General features: G+C 41.3%; 1 protein-coding gene across 1 annotated transcript in view; it reads right to left on the bottom strand.

Annotated features, from left to right (window-relative positions):
* The window catches only part of stxbp4 (syntaxin binding protein 4), a 71,033-nt gene that overhangs the window by 14,508 nt on the left and 40,393 nt on the right, over nucleotides 1–16,132 (bottom strand). Inside the window, exons 14-15 of the mRNA XM_041816246.1 lie at nucleotides 14,075–14,199; nucleotides 13,211–13,366 (exon numbers count right to left, since the gene is read on the bottom strand). Coding sequence (XP_041672180.1) covers nucleotides 13,211–13,366; nucleotides 14,075–14,199 — 281 coding nt within the window. The remainder of the gene's footprint in view (nucleotides 1–13,210; nucleotides 13,367–14,074; nucleotides 14,200–16,132) is intronic.

Here is a 16,132-nt window from a genome sequence, read left to right as displayed (position 1 = left end):
GGAGAGACCAACAGCATGTAGTTTATCTAAGAGGAGATAGTGATCTACCATGTCAAATGCTTTAGCAAGGTCAATGAATATAGCACCTGTAGGCATATTACTATCGGATGATGACTGTATGTCATTGGTAAATTTTAAGAGAGCAGTGGTGGTCGAGTGGTTTGGTCTAAAACCAGATTGGTGAGGTGATAATAGGTTATGATCAGTAAGATATTTAGATAGTTGATTAAAAATTAGTTTTTCAAAAATTTGTGCTATGCTATTAATAATTGAGATAGGTCTATAATTATTGATGTCTGTGGGGTCCCCCCCTTTATGGATAGGAATTACTCTAGCACATTTCCAGGATGGGGGAGTTTTACCAGTTGAAAAAGATAAGTTAAATAAATCAGCCAGGGGAAATGATAAAACATGCGAGGCAAGTTTAAAGAACCTAATCTCCAGACCATCTGGACCAGCACTGCATCCAGAGCTTATCCCTTCAGTGACCTGTTGGACATCAGTTGGTGTGATTGTTCTAAAGGAGAAGGAGCTGTCACCTCTGGTCTGAGTCGGGTTACAGTCAGAGTGAGGGTGACTAGACAGGGAGCTACCGATGGTGGAGAAGTGTTGGCTAAATGCCTCTGCAATTAAAGATGGTTCACTGACAGTTTCATTGTTCATTTTGATATGAGTAGTATTATTTTTGGTGGGTTTGTTGGTTATACTATTGATTCTCTTCCAAAATTGCTTTGGGTTCTTAAAATTAGTTGACAGACAGTCCTTGTAGAAATTTGCCTTAGCATTTCTTGTATTGCTTTTACATTTATTCCTCAGCTCTTTATAAGCATTCAAGTCAGCAGAGTCATTTGTTGCAGGGTATTTTTTCCATGCCTTGTCTCTTTGTTTGAATAAATGTATAAGATCTCCTTTTATCCAAGGTAAATGTCGACCCTTGACTTTAATTGTTGTCCAGGGAGCATGTTTACTAATTATCTCAACAAGCTCAGTATAAAGGAAATTCCAGGCATCTTCAACAAATGGTATTAGTTGAAATCTTTCCCAGTTGATGTTTAAGATATCTTGAATATAGAGATCAGAGTTAATATTATTAGTTTTCCTTACTTTGATAAGTTTAGGAGGAAGATGCGGCATCCTGATTTTCCAAACACAAAAAACCATAGAGTGGTCACTGAAAGAATCAGGTAATACCCCAGATTGTATAATTCTGTCGGGATGGGAAACTAGGATCCAGTCAAGCAGAGAAGAAGAACTGGGACCAACTCTGGTAGGTTCACTTATAAGTTGGGTTAAGTTTATGCTGTTGAAGAGATTACGATCATTATGAGATGAATGATCTGCCCAATTGGAGTTAAAATCACCTAATATGATTTTTTCATTAGTGCAGTCTAAAGAATTAATAGTGGACAAGATACATTCAGTTGTTTCAGTGGGGGCTTTTGGGGGTTTATAGATATTTCCTATGACCAGTTGTTTGTTCTCATGTAAAATAATTTTAACAAAAAGGCATTCAAAATGCAAGGGCTTCACAGTTGGTGAGATAAGTTCTGCAGTCAAGTTCGAGGATACATATGTCAAAAGACCCCCTCCTCTTGAACCCCTGTCTTTTCTATATAGGACATAGTTATCAGTTGTGACTTCATTATCAGATATATTACTGTTTAACCAGGTTTCAGAAAGAGTAATTACATGAGGTTTATTATAGATGAGCCAGGCTCTCAGTAAGTCAGTTTTAGGTGACAAACTCCTAATGTTCAAGTGAATAACTTGCAGACCTTTAGTAGATTTAATTATTCCGAGATGAAGTAAGAATAAATATTCAAGTAATGTGGCAGAGAAAATGCACACAGATCAACACCACTGATAGTCATATGTAATGAGCAGGGACAGGTGAAGAGAGAAGCAGGAGAGCAACACACACACATACACACACACACACACACCCACACCCACACACAAAAAAAGTAAGAATAAGAGTGGGTACATAGCTCATGTTCCTAGCTCAGTCTGCATGGCTCATTCTTATTAGAAGAAAGGAAAAAAAAAATTAAGAGGTAAGTTTATTAATAGTAATTAATATAGTAGGCCTTTATGAAGTCATCTGATGACATGATAGGAAAAAGTAATATAAAAGAAACCTCAGATGCTTCAAAATTTATTAACTTCAACTTTCAGAGTTTTCACCGATTATGTTAAATTATTGTGAGGAACTATCCTTTCCCATCAACTAAAGAACAGCCGAACTCTTTTAGTGTTACACAGTTTTACGGCAGCTGCGACACGTTTCACGGCAAACAATAGTAAAGCAGCAGGCATCACAGCAGCCCAACTATCACATTGTAAATCGAGACAGAAAAAACAAACAGAAAGTTGCCGGTCCAGCGGTAAAATAAATACAGGGAGGGAAATAGACAAAAGAGTTCACCTGACGGTGAAGTAGTAATAGAAAGGGCAAATAAACCAGAACATAAGTAAAGTTCATTATCCAACAAAGTTGTGTGCTGACGTTAGCACTAGTCATTAGCCACTAGCGTTAAGCTGTCAGTTTTCACCAAATAAAGCTACCTTTGCAATTAAACACTACTTTTTTCCTACTTTATTGCATTTTTGCCACTTTTTGCCCAGTTAAGCTACCTTTTCTTGCCATTAAAAACCACTTTTTCCTATTTTTTTGCCCATTTTGCCACTTCTTTTTGCCATTTCTATCCAATTTTTGCCCATTTTTACCATTTTTTGCCTATTTAAGCTACCTTCTGCCTTCAAATACCACTTGTTTTCGTATTTTTTGCCAATTTTTGCAACTTTTATCCCATTTTTGCCCCTTTTCACCATTTTTTGCCACTTTTTGACCATTAAACTACTTTTTCTCCACTTTTTTGTCACATTTTTGCCACTTCTGGACCATTTTTATGCCACCTGTAACCCATTTTTTGCTACTTTCTCACACTTCTTCCACTTTCCCCCCATTTTCACTCATTTTCGCTGCTCTTTCACCATTTTTGCCCCTTTAACCCATTTATATTGCTACTTTGAGCCATTTTTGCCACTTTTCACCACTTAGATTGTGGCTCTTGCAAAGGTATTTTTCAACAGTTTGGCTCTTTGGTTCATCAGGGTTGTTTAACACCGTATTAGAAACACTAGGAGGATGACTTTACCTTATTCTACTGCTTCTATTATTACTGCTGAAAGGTTAAGTCACAGTTTACAGTTCCATACTATTTCTATAGATGCACTATGTTGCCAAAAGTATTCACTCACCCATCCAAATTATGTAAATCAGGTGTTCCAGTCACTTCCATGTCCACAGGTGTATAAAATCATCACCTAGGCATGCAGACTGTTTCTACAAACATTAGTGAAAGAATGGCTCGCTCTCAGTGAATTCCAGCGTGGTACTGTGATACAATACAATACAATAACTTTATTTATCCCTGAAGGGAAATTCACTCATCTGGGATTCTCATCTGTTTACTGTAGAATTATAAAGTCTAATAGCTGATGGTATGAAAGATTTTCTAAATCTTTCCATCCTGCAGCGCAGGGATAGGAGCCGTCCACCACCGTTGTTTCTTTGCTCATTGAGGGAGATATGAAGTGGATGATCCATGTTCCTCAGAATGGCCTCCACCTTGCTCAGTGCGCGTCTCTCCTCCTCATCCTCCAATGAGTTCAATTTGATTCTGACCACAAAGCCAGCTTTTTTAACCAGTTTGTTCAGACGCCTTGCATCCTTGTGTTTCACACTGCCTCCCCAGCAGAACACCTGCCACCACAGACTGATAAAACATCTGCAGCATCTTACTGCAGATGTCTATTGATCGGAGTCTTCTGAGGCAAAAGAGGCGGCTCTGCCCCTTTTTGTAGATGAAGTCTACGTTTTTAGACCAGTCCAACTTATTATCCAGGTGTACACCTAAATATTTATACGATGTCACCACCTCGATGTCCACGCCACAAGAGTTCACTGGCTGAAGAGGGGGTTTGGATCTGTGGAAATCTATGATCATTTCCTTTGTCTTTGAGGTGTTGAGTAGGAGGCAGTTAGGCAGATAGGATGCCACCTGTGCCACAAGTCCAGTGGTGAAATTTCCTCACTGCTAAATATTCCACAGTCAACTGTCAGTGGTATTGGAACAAAGTGGAAGCCACTGGGAACGACAGCGACTCAGCCACCAAGTGGTAGGCCACGTAAAATGACGGAGCGGGGTCAGAGGATGCTGAGGTCATAATGCACAGAGGTGGCCAACTTTCTGCAGAGTCAATGGCTACAGACCTCCAAACTTCATGTGGCCTTCAGATTAGCTCAAGAACAGTGGTAGAGAGCTTCATGGAATGGGTTTCCATGGCAACAGCTGCATCCAAGCCATACATCACCAAGTGCAATGCAAAGCGTGGGATGCAGTGGTGTAAAGCACGCCGCCACTGGACTCTAGAGCAGTGGAGACGCCTTCTCTGGAGTGACCAATCACGCTTCTCCATCTGGAAATCTGATGGACCAGTCTGGGTTTGGTGGTTGCCAGGAGAACGGTACTTGTCTGACTGCATTGTCCCAAGTGTAAAGTTTGGTGGAGGGGGGATAATGGTGTGGGCTTGTTTTTCAGGAGCTGGGCTTGGCCCCTTAGTTCCAGTCAAAGGAACTCTGAATGCTTCAGCATACCAAGAGATTCTGGACAATTCCATGCTCCCAACTTTGTGGGAACAGTTTGGGGATGGCCCCTTCCTGTTCCAACATGACTGTGCACCAGTGCACAAAGCAAGGTCCATAAAGACATGGAGGAGAGAATTTGGTGTGGATCAACTTGACTGGCCTGCACAGAGTCCTGACCTCAACCCCACAGAACACCTTTGGGATGAATTAGAGCGGAGACTGAGAGCCAGGCCTTCTGGTCCAATATCAGTGTGTGACCTCACAAATGGAAGAATGGTCAAAAATTCCCATGAACACACTCCTAAACCTTGTGGAAAGCCTTCCTAGAAGAGTTGAAGCTGTTATAGCTGCAAAGGGTGGACCAACGTCATATTAAACCCTCTGATATAAATCCTGTTAACCGTGGCTCTGATGAACTGCATTAGTTACTCACCAGTACTGAGCCTTACACTGATGCAACCTACCAGATAAACAATGACCCACTAACATTGCTCACAGCCACATCATTTCCTAATGGGTCAGTATCGACAGATAACAATACACCGGTGCATCCCTATAAATGTCTGCACACCAAAAGAGCAAAGTCAGAGAGCTCTGCAGCTACGTTAGAGTCAGGATCTTCCTGAGCGATCCCTTATTCTCCTCACTGAACACAAACAAACACGCTAACACAAACATACACTCTGAAACATGCAGAAATCACTGATGGAGGATCTTGGCAGCTTGCTCTCTCCTCCTGTGGTGCTGTCATATGTAAAGACAGGACACACATGAAGCACGCACTCAGGGAGGGAGAGCCGTCCATCTGTCGGCTTCACTTTCTCTGCACACTCATGCAATCTTCATGTCTGCAGACCACTGCTCAGTGTGAGAACTGGACTACGCTGTGGTGTTTTCCCTGAATGCATTTGTGCAAAAAAGCAGGAGTTTGCATGCAGTTATTGGTCACTAGAACCATGCTGGCTGTCAGACAAGTTTTATTATCAGCAGGTTTTTATCAGTATGATGTTGAAGCTAATATTTCTGTTATCTGGACAATGCTACTTCCTTCCTAAGGCTGGCTAAACACCAGACCATTTCAGACCTGATTATGGGACAAATAATCTGCAATGACTTTTTACTGCTTCAGTCGAGTTGGATGATCCTGAGAATTTTGTAGGTGCGGCTTCCTCTAACACAGGGGTGTCAGACTCAGTCACAGCAGGGGCCGGATTCTGGACTCAGGTCTAACCTGAGGGCCTAACAGGGTCAACATTTAACCAGAACTGTCAACCTCATTTTCACCAGTAGTAAATTATGAAACACAGCACTGATTAAAATCATTTGGAAATTAAAAAAAAAAAAAAATCATAAAGGCTCAAGTCTGAGATAAAAATTCAATTTTTTTAGTTCAAAAGGTCAGACCATGATATTAAAAATAGAAAAATAATGTTTTAAAGTACAAATAGATGAAAGGAAAGTTGAAATCATAAGTTTGAAAGTTCAAAATATAAGATCAAATTTAAAATCATGAGTTTAAAAGACAAAATATGGCTTATGAAATGTGAAATTTTAAAATGTGAGTTTAATAGTTCAAAATATGGGATTAAAAAGACAAAATTAGGAATTAAAAATGTGAAAATATGAGCTAGAATTAAAAATGATGACTTAAAAAGTTAAAAATATGACTTAAATTTAAAATTGAGAGTGTAGAAGGTCAAAATATGATAAAAAAAAAGTAAAAAAAATATTAATTTAAAATATCAAAATATGAGAAAGAAATGTGAAATTATGAGTTTAAAAGTCAAAATATGGGATTCAAAAGCCAAAGTTCGGAGTAAAAAAAGGTTTAAATATGACTTAAAATTTAAAATTCTGAATCTAAAAGATAAAAATGTGACATAAAGTCTAAATTGTGAGCTGAAAAGGTCAAAGTATGAAATGAAAGGCAAAATCGTAAGTTTGAGTCGTAATCTTCAGATGCAAAATTGAAAATATGAAATAAAAATAAAAATAATTTTCCCATGATGCCACATTAAGAAGCAGTGTGTCTGAGGTGCCTCCAATTAACTCAAATGTCAAATTAACCCATCAGAAGCTGGTTTATTAAAGCCACCGACAAGGTGGAGTTCTGGTGTTGACATCCTCGCTCACAGCAGAGAAAGAGGTCACAGTGAGAGCGTCTGTGCAGCGGCCGAGTCTAGAGGAAACCTCAGAGCAGTGTTACTAAACCCTGCTCAACCAAAGAGACAAATGCTTGAAGAATACATTTGCAAGAGCCACAATCTAAGAGGTGAAAAGTGGCAATTAAAATGAGTTAAAGATGGCAAAAATGGTCAAAAAGCAGCAAACACTGGGAGAAAAGTGGCAAAATTGGGATTGGAAGTGACCAAAAAATAAGATACAGGCGGCAAAAATGGGCCAAAGTGGCAAAGACATTGCAAAAAATGAGTAAAAGTGACTAAGTGGGCAAAAATCAGAAAAAAATGGGGGAAAATGGGGATGAAGTGGCATTTAACTGCAAAAGGCAGCTTAAATGACATTAGGCAAAAAGGGGAAAAAAATGGCAGAAGAAGGATAAAAGTGTCAAAAACGAGTGAAAAGTGACAAAAAGAAAATGCAATGATGGGCTAAAAGCAGCAAACACTGGGAGAAAAGTGACTAAAATGGGCGAAACGGGCAGGAAAAAAGGCATAAAGCATCAAAAAGGGAAGAAAGTGGCAAAAATGGGTGAGAAATGACAATAAAATGAGTCATGGGTGGCAAAAATTGTCAAAAAGCAGGAAAAACAGCAAAAAAAACAGTGAAAAGTGACTAAAATGAGCCAAATAAGCGGCAAACAGTCAGGAAAAATTAGCAAAATGTGGAATTTACCGGCAAAAGGCACTTTAAATGGGTGAAAAGTGGCAGGAAATGAGTGAAAAGTGACTAAAATGGGCAAAAAGGCAAAAAAGGTGGGAAAATGGGAAATCAGTGGCATTTAATTGCAAAAGGCCGCTTAAATGGGCGAAATGTGAAAAAGAGGGGCAAAAAAAAAAATGCAAAAAGCAGGGTAAAAGTTTTAAAGAAGAAGAGGCAAAAATGGGCTAAAAGCAGTAAAAATGGAATAAAAGTAGCAAATAAGGTCACTGGAAATATACAGACAAAAATAGAGATTAAAGCCTCCTGTGTTAGAGTGGGAATAAACTGACCAGTAATGCATCATTTCTGAGGTCAAGTTTCCCTTTCTAAAGGTTTTCTGGGTAATAAATGTTCAAATTAAGACACAAAAGAGCCACAAATCATCAGAAGAGGGCCTCATGTGGCTCCAGAGCCACGCGTTGAGTATCCCTGCCTCAGAGCGTTTGTGTGGTCGGCCTCGTCTTGTTGGGTAACTAATGGGCCCCAGCGTGAGCTCCCTCCCCTCCAGCTGTGGCCCCTCAGAGAGGCCCCCAGCCCCCCGTCCTGCAGCTCTAACAAGGCGGCGCTCAGACCCCCGGCTCTGCAGAGCACAATGGAGGAAAACGGCGCTCGCTGTGCACAGACTGTACAAAAGAGCAGCGCGGCTTCTGTTCCACGCTGAACCCGAGAGTCAGAGGTTTTTCTTCTCCTGCTCCGGCAGAGAAACGATGCTCAGTGCTGCATTTATGCTCGTTTCTTGCTTTGTGTGAATATTATGTAATAGTAATGTCTCCGTCTCTGAGCTGCTGATTTCACTAAAAGCCATAAAAGCGTTGGTAAAATGCCACCCTCAGAGAAAAAGGATGATGAATGCACTCTGATATTCAGGACTGAACCACTTTCCACTAAAAGCTTCTTCACATCCTGAACAGAGATGTGCTTTTTTCTCTTCAGGAGAAATGTCTGATGTCTGACGTACGGCAGCTGTGAATCACAAACTCAGGCTGTTACAGAACAAACAAATCCTCAGAAAGTTCATGAAAAACTCTCCTCAAAATCTGACGATTCCTCTGCTTCTTCTGCTCAGCCTTTAGTCATGATTCAAGCCACTTGGACCTGCAGAGCGTTGTTTTTGTCCACTAGAGGGCAGCAGAAACGAGATGAGAAGAACACATCATCATCTTTGGATGTTTGATTTGTGATCCATCTTTATTTTTTCCACATCCAGACTCTTCAGAGAGAGACCAGCATCCTCGAGGAGGTTTGTTAGAGTCACTATGATGAATTCAGGCAGATATTTTCTTTGTTTTTAGTTCTCCCTGATGAGAACTTTCTGCACCAGCGGGTCTCTGTATGGGTCTAAAAGCCCAGCTAAAGGACTACCTGTGACCTCTGATGATTTGTGAAAAAAACTCTGATGTTAGTGTTGGTTGTGGTGCATTCACACAGAAGAAGCGTAGGCTTTAAAAGACTGATAATCAACTGGCGGCCCTGGGGGCCAAATCAGTCCCCCCAGAGCTTCCTGTCCGGCCCCCCGAAAGGTCATTAAAATCAGAAAAGGAGTAACAGAAGATGTTGTGGTTTTAAGAGTATCCTTTGGCTTTAAATGTCTGTTTAACCCACCCAAAAACAATTAATATTAAAATAGTTTTAGAATGATTTAACATTTGATCTGTTTGTATAGAAATTTACTGTCAGAATTAGTAAGTATTTAGAAAAAGGGTTAAGGTTGGCAGCTGCAAAAATGACCAGATAAAATGGTGAAAAGGGTTAGAGAGGAGCAAAAATGGGTAGGAAGTGACAGAATGGGTTGTGGAGTGGCACAAAAGGACAAAACTGGCAGAAAAAGTTGTGAAAAAAGGTTAAAATGTGGAAAAAATTGGTAAAAGTGGATAAAAGGGGAAAAGTATCGAAAAATGACAAAAAAAATAGTGCAAAAAAAAGTAATGAGGGGTTACAAAGTGGCAAAAACGGATAAAAATGTCACAGAGGGGATAAAACATGCAGAAAAAGTGGTTAAAATGGGTAAAGAATGGCAAAAATTGTGTTAAAGAGGCAAAAAGTATCAAAAAAGGGTAAAAAATGGAAAAAAAGTTTTAAAGTTGCAAAAATTGCTGAAAAAATGTAATGAAAAATGTTAGAAAGTGGCAAAAATAGAAGAAAAGTGGCAAAAATGGGCAAAATATGCAGGAAAAGTGGTTTAAAAGGGGTTAAAATCATGCAAAAATTGGGTTAAAGAGGCAAAACATATCAAAGAGGGGTTAAAAGTATAAAAACTGAGTTAATACTGGTGCTAAATCACAACTGGGGAGGGCCATTATCTGGGGTTTTCAGGGGCCCAGGCCTGTCTGCTTGTGTCCTGCTGTATTATAGATAATAGGGATAGAGCTCACTGGTGATGACTAAAGTGTCCTGCATTGTGAAAGAAAATACTAATACTACTACAATATTATTTCAATCACACCAAAATATTCATTTATTCATATTCATTTATTTGAAAGTCTGGCCCCCAGAGTTTCTGTCGAGACTACATCTGAACCTTGTGCAGATGGACTTGATGACCCCTGCTGTAAAACATCTGAATTTACTGACATTTCTGACAGAAACATGGAGGCTCTGCATGACTGAAGTTAGAAATGATGGACTGTGCATCCTAACCTATAAACTCCATACAAGAAAGCTTATTCTAAAGCAGTGTCACTCAACCCTGCTCAACCAAAGAGACGCACTGTTGGACATTTCCTTTGGAAGAGCTACAGTGGTGAAAAATGGCAAAATGGGTTAAAGTGGCATTGCAATTAAGTTTAAGGTGGCAAAAATGGGTGAAAAGCGACAAAAAGAAGATGCAACGAGAGGAAAAAAGTGGCAAACACTGGGAGAAAAGTGGCAAAAACTGGTGAGAAGTGGGAAAAAATGAATTACAGGTGGCAAAAATGAGTGAAAAGTGACTAAAATGGGCTAAAATGGGGAATAAGTCGCCTTTAACTGCAAAAGGCAGCTTAAATGGACAAGGAGTGGCAAACGTGGGCAAAAAATTGGAAAAGAAATATAAAAGTTTCAAAAACGGGTGAAAAGTTATGAATAAAAGATACAAAAATGGGCTTAAAGCAGCAAACACTGGGAGAAAAGTTGCAAAAAATTAGTGAAACGTGACTAGAATGGGTAAAAATCAGAAAATGCAAGACAAAAAAGGCCAAAAAAGGCATAAAATGGCTAAAACTGGGTGTGGAAAAATGGGAGGAAAAGTGGCAAACAAGGGAGAAAGTGGCAAACATGGGTTAGAAATGACAATAAAGTGAGTTTTGGGTGGCAAAAATTGTCAAAAAGCAGGAAAAACTTAGCAAAAAATTGTTAAAAGTGACTAAGATTAGCCAAATAAGCAGCAAAAAGTCAGGAAAAATTAGCACTTTTAATGCCGTTTAATGGCAGAAGGCACTTTAAATGGGTGAAAAGTAGCAGGAAATGAAAAAAAGGAAAAAAATACAAATAAAAAGGTGGGCAAAACCAGCAAAAACTGAATACAAGTGGCAGAAATGGATTATAAGTGGCAAATAAAGGGAAAAAATGGCCAAAATAAAATGCAAACGATGGCAGTGGAAATATACAGAAGAAAATAAAGGTTGGCAATTACAGTCAAAGCTGACTGTGTAAGTGAGGGAAATAAACTGACTTTTGACTTGCAATGGATGATTTCTGAGATCAAAGTTTCCTTTTTTACGGCTTTTTGGGGGAATAATATTTCAAATTAAGATACAAAAGAGCCCCGTGCTGAGTCTCACTGTTCTAAACTGTCATTCAAACGTATTTAAGCAGTAAAAACCTGAATGAGAGGAAGAATCTGATTCACAGAGGTGTCCTGGTTTAACGTCGCAAAGCAGATGGATTTACCTGACTCATGTCTGTCAGCAGGCAAATCCATCTGAAAAAGCTCCAGTCCACAACCTTTGTGCTGAACCGAGCATGGTTTGCTCCAATCAGAATCACTGGAGGAGGAGGCAGTAGCGATGGGCGGGGTCAAGTCATATATACGTTTGCAAAGGCTGCCTCCAGTGTGGAGATTAGCTTGGATGTAGCTACAACATAGCGGCAGTTTTATCAGAACTGGACCACATTTCTTCTAAAACATGTATTGAGAGTCTCACTGACAGCTTGTTTTGGCAGAGAAGTTGTTTTCAGAGGGCTCCTGACCGGCCTTGGCATCAGTTTTAATCACCAAGAAGCTCCAGCTAACCTGTAATCTCAGGAGAGGCACATTAGCACAACCTTATTTCGTCTTGTCGCTCTGATTGGTTCATCATAAATGTTACAGACAGGACGTTCCTCCAATCACCTTCTGAGGATTTTTTCACAAAAGCTTTCTATGGGAGCTTTCCCAGATCGATTCCCTACACCGCTAATCCCGTTAGCTGTCATTGGGCAAGAGGTGGAGTTACACCCTGGACTGGTCACCAGTCAATCACAGGGCTGACATATAGAGACAGGCAACCAGGCATGCTCACACTCACACCTACGGGCAATTTAGAGTCACCAGTTAATGTTTCCCTGCCTTGCTTGATCTTTTGGTGCTAAACTGAACAAAAACAGAGGTCCTGCAAAAAGAGGGCTGTGGATCCAGTGGAAGCACTCTCAGTGTTTAAAACTGAAACCATCAGCCCCCCTGCTGTGACGGAGAGGTGGATGCATCTGGAGAATTTAGGAGTTAGGATAATTGGACGTTTCTGCCTGTATGTAACCGCCCTGGACTGAATATTCAGACCTGAAGAGGATCAGATCTCTCCGCGGGTGTCTAAACGACTCAATAGGAACAGGCAAAACTAAAAACCTGAACATGAAGCGATCCTCCGGTCCTGATCTGAAACGTCCTGACCCGTCTCTGCCGATGCTGCCGCGTCTAAATACAGATATCGATCGTTTACGCAACAGAATAAAAGTTTCGAGGCTGTCGAGTGGGAGTCAGAGAGGCTGGGACCCTTCAGCTGTGACTCACAACACAGGAGAGACAGAAAAAGATTCAATGGAGGCCCATCTCTCCTCCCACTGCAGACCTCCTGCTGTGTGAGTCCACCTCGACCTCCTACACACAGACACAGATTCAGGGGGGGTCACCTGATTTATTTTAGAGCGAACACTCCCTGAAGGCATCTCACACTAACATATACCTTCAGCCACACAAATCAGAGACCCAGAGTCCTCTGACCAGATTAATCAGGCAGCAGACTCACAGCTAACCTTTCTAATAGAGACTGGACCCCTTTTAACCCAGAGACTGGACCCCTTATAAACCCAGAGAATGGACCCTGATAAACCCAGAGAATGGACCCTGATAAACCCAGAGAATGGACCCTGATAAACCCAGAGAATGGACCCTTATAAACCCAGAGAATGGCCCCTGATAAACCCAGAGAATGGACCCTGATAAACCCAGAGAATGGACCCTGATAAACCCAGAGACTGGACCCTGATAAACCCAGATTTAATCAAAGCTTGGCACAGATGTTCACTTTAGACCCCAGAGTCCTGATTTAAAGGACTATGTCACATTTATATTATAAACAAATAAGAAGTTTGACTGCATGCATTCTAACAGTGCTCTGTTAATTATTTTAAATCTGTTTTTTATGCATTGCTAAATGTGCAGAATCATAAATGAATGTATGTTATAAGTAGTTTATGTCTGACATCTGTGCAGGTGTGACTCACCTGTTTGACCTTGTTTAGCTCCTCCTCCGTCTGATGGTGAACTCTCTGAGACTCCACCAGCTGCTCCTGCAGCCTCTTGATCTCCCTCAGAGCTTCGATGTGCTCCTTCCTCAGCCTCTCCATCTCCTCCAGGTCGTCTGAGTCCGACAGTGACGGCTGATGGCGCCATAAAAGATGGGACACAATCACAGCAGTTCATTTATGCTCGACAGTCTAAAGAAAAAAACCCTTACAAACCTGTTTAAAGGCTGCCGTGGGACTATAGTGGGATGAATCAGCAGACAAGGGACGTTGCAACTTGACAACCCCAGTAATCGGGGTCAAGGTAGTTGGTGGGGGGGCCGGTGAGGATTAGGGGCCTCCTTACTGAGGCCTTCTGCTTTCATTAGGGCACAAGTATTGTGAGTTTAGTTCAAAAACTGTGTCGCTCTTTGCTGACTGACTGGCGCTCTCATGCTGTTTGACCTCGGCCTAGTAGAAAATCATTACATCCTGCTGACAGGAGGCTTTGCACGCCAACAGATCGATGTGTGTGCATCCTCATCGAGTGATCACGCATATGCACATACACAAGAGCTCATCACCCTATAATGAGAGGGTGACACAGATCTGATGACATGCATGGGGTCATTTCCTGCATGCACGTGTCTGCAGAAACAATAACAACAGTGACCTATGTCCCATGTGTTGGCTTGTGGTTTTCTGGAGACACCTAACTAGAGATGCTCTGATTATGCAACTTGCATGAGGTTGTAGCATGAACGCTGCAGGAAGCTGCTGTTCTGTTGCTGTATCTCATTCATGTTTTCATTAATTCAAGGTGAAACAGGAAGTAAATCTCTTGTCTCTGCAGGGAGCTCGTACCTGTGTGTTTGTGTTCGACTCCAACAGACTGTAGAGATCATCAGACGTGAAGTTCGAGCCCGGCTGGGTGACGCCCAGTTCCTCCAGCTGAGGCTTAAACAGCTCCCTGATCAGGACCTCAAAATCTGCAAACACAGAAAGGATGGAGGTTTTCTCATCCATGTTTTTTCAGATTTCACATTAAATCTCCTTTTCGCATTCAACACCAGACACACAAGTATGTCGAGTATCTGTTTTTGCACCAAAGCCATGTAAAAAAGAATCCTAGAGTATCAAACATTTTGACATTATAGTTGAGGAAAGGGTGCTTATGTCTTTTTTTTTTTTTTTTTGATTAATATTTATCTATTTTATTTATGATATTTATTTATTTTAGGCCTTCAATCTGTATTTATTTATGAATTTTATTCTTTTCCTACCTTAATTTCTTAGTTATGCTATTTTATATTTTAGTTCTTAGGTTTTATTTGTACTGAGGTTTTACTTATTTTTATCCTTTTATCATTTTTAGGATCTCCAGTGTTTCCTCTGGGGGAGCCCTCTGCACCGGGAGCGGTGGTCGGCTATGGCTGCAGGGGTCTGTCTCGTGGGTTCCTGGTGGAGGTTTGGTGTCTCTGCCTCATCCCTCCTCTGGGTCCTGCGTCGGTGTCCTGTAGCTGTGGGTGACTCGCTGCTCCTGGTGCAGACGGCCCCTCTGATGGCGCTTTCTCAACTGGTTCATCTGTACTCAGCCTCTTGTACTCAGCCTAATGTCCACTATTTTTGTGTGTGTTTGTGAAACAGTGTGTGTGAGTGGGTGTAAGTGGGTGCACATGTAACTGTTGTCTGTAGGGTGGTTGCGGGTGTGTGGGTGTGAGGGAATGACTCTAATTGTCTATATTACGCAAAAGGTGGGGGTGGGTGGGTTTGAGGGAATGTTTTTAATTTGTCCATGTACAGCACTTTGAGTTACATGTCATGTATGAAAAGCGCTTTATAAATAAAGTTTGATTGATTGATTGATTGAGTAACCTGTGGGGTTCCCAAAGGAACCATCCTAGGATATGTATTTTTTATTGTTTCTACTTGAACTATACGGGAGATAAAAATCAATGAAAAACTAATGCATCATGCAGATGACACAAAGGTTTACATGGGTAATAAAAAGGGGTTACTTCAGTGAAATTAAGACAATGTGCAAGAATTTTCCTGACATTCTTTAAGGATTCATCACTCTCCTATATTCAGCCTAAACGTCTGACCTTGAGTCTCATCATCTCTGTTCACATGCATGAAAGAACTTGAAATAAAAGCATGCTTAGAATAAAAAAACCTCACATAAATACAGAACCAGGGAGCCTCTGATCTGATACGGCCCTACTGGAAAGAAATCCACCCATTACATCCATCACTGTCTGTGCCCATGAACCGCCGGGTTCAGATGGTGTCGTCCTGGGTCTTATGGTGCCTGTCTGAAGGTCCGTGTGCAGACCTGCAGGGTCCTGGGGCCTCTTTATAGCTCTACTGTCAGTAGGGGACAAGTGGAAGAGGCATTGATGCAAAAGCAGAGTCTCTTCTCTGTCTCCTCTCCCTGTCTTGGCTCCGTGTTTCCTCTGCTTGCCTCCTCTCCTTGTCTTGTCTCTTTGTCTTCCCTCCTTGTCTCCTCTCTTTGTCTCATCTCTTTGTCTCCCCTCCTTGTCTCCTCTCCTTGTCTCCTCTCTTTGTCTCCCCTCCTTGTCTCCTCTCCTTGTCTCATCTTTGTCTCCCCTCCTTGTCTCCTCTCCTTGTCTCCTCTCTTTGTCTCCTCTCTGTGTCTCATCTCTTTGTCTCCTCTTCTTGTCTTCTATCCTTGTCTCCTCTTCTTGTCTTCTCTCTTTGCCTCCTCTCTCCTTGTCTCCTCTCCTTGTCTCCTCTTCTTGTCTCCTCTCTTTGTCTCCTCTTTTTATCTTCTATTCTTGTCTCCTCTCCTTGTCTCCCATCCTTGTCTCCTCTCCTTGTCTTATCTCTTTGTCTCCCCTCCTTGTCCCCTTTCCTTGTCTCCTCTCTTTATCTCCTCTCTTTGTCTCTCCTCCTTGTCTC

The sequence above is a fragment of the Cheilinus undulatus genome, linkage group 20 (assembly GCF_018320785.1).
Source record: "Cheilinus undulatus linkage group 20, ASM1832078v1, whole genome shotgun sequence".
NCBI lineage: Eukaryota > Metazoa > Chordata > Actinopteri > Labriformes > Labridae > Cheilinus > Cheilinus undulatus.
The sequence above is the reverse complement of the archived record's forward strand: the minus strand, read 5'-3'. Positions and strand labels throughout refer to the sequence as shown.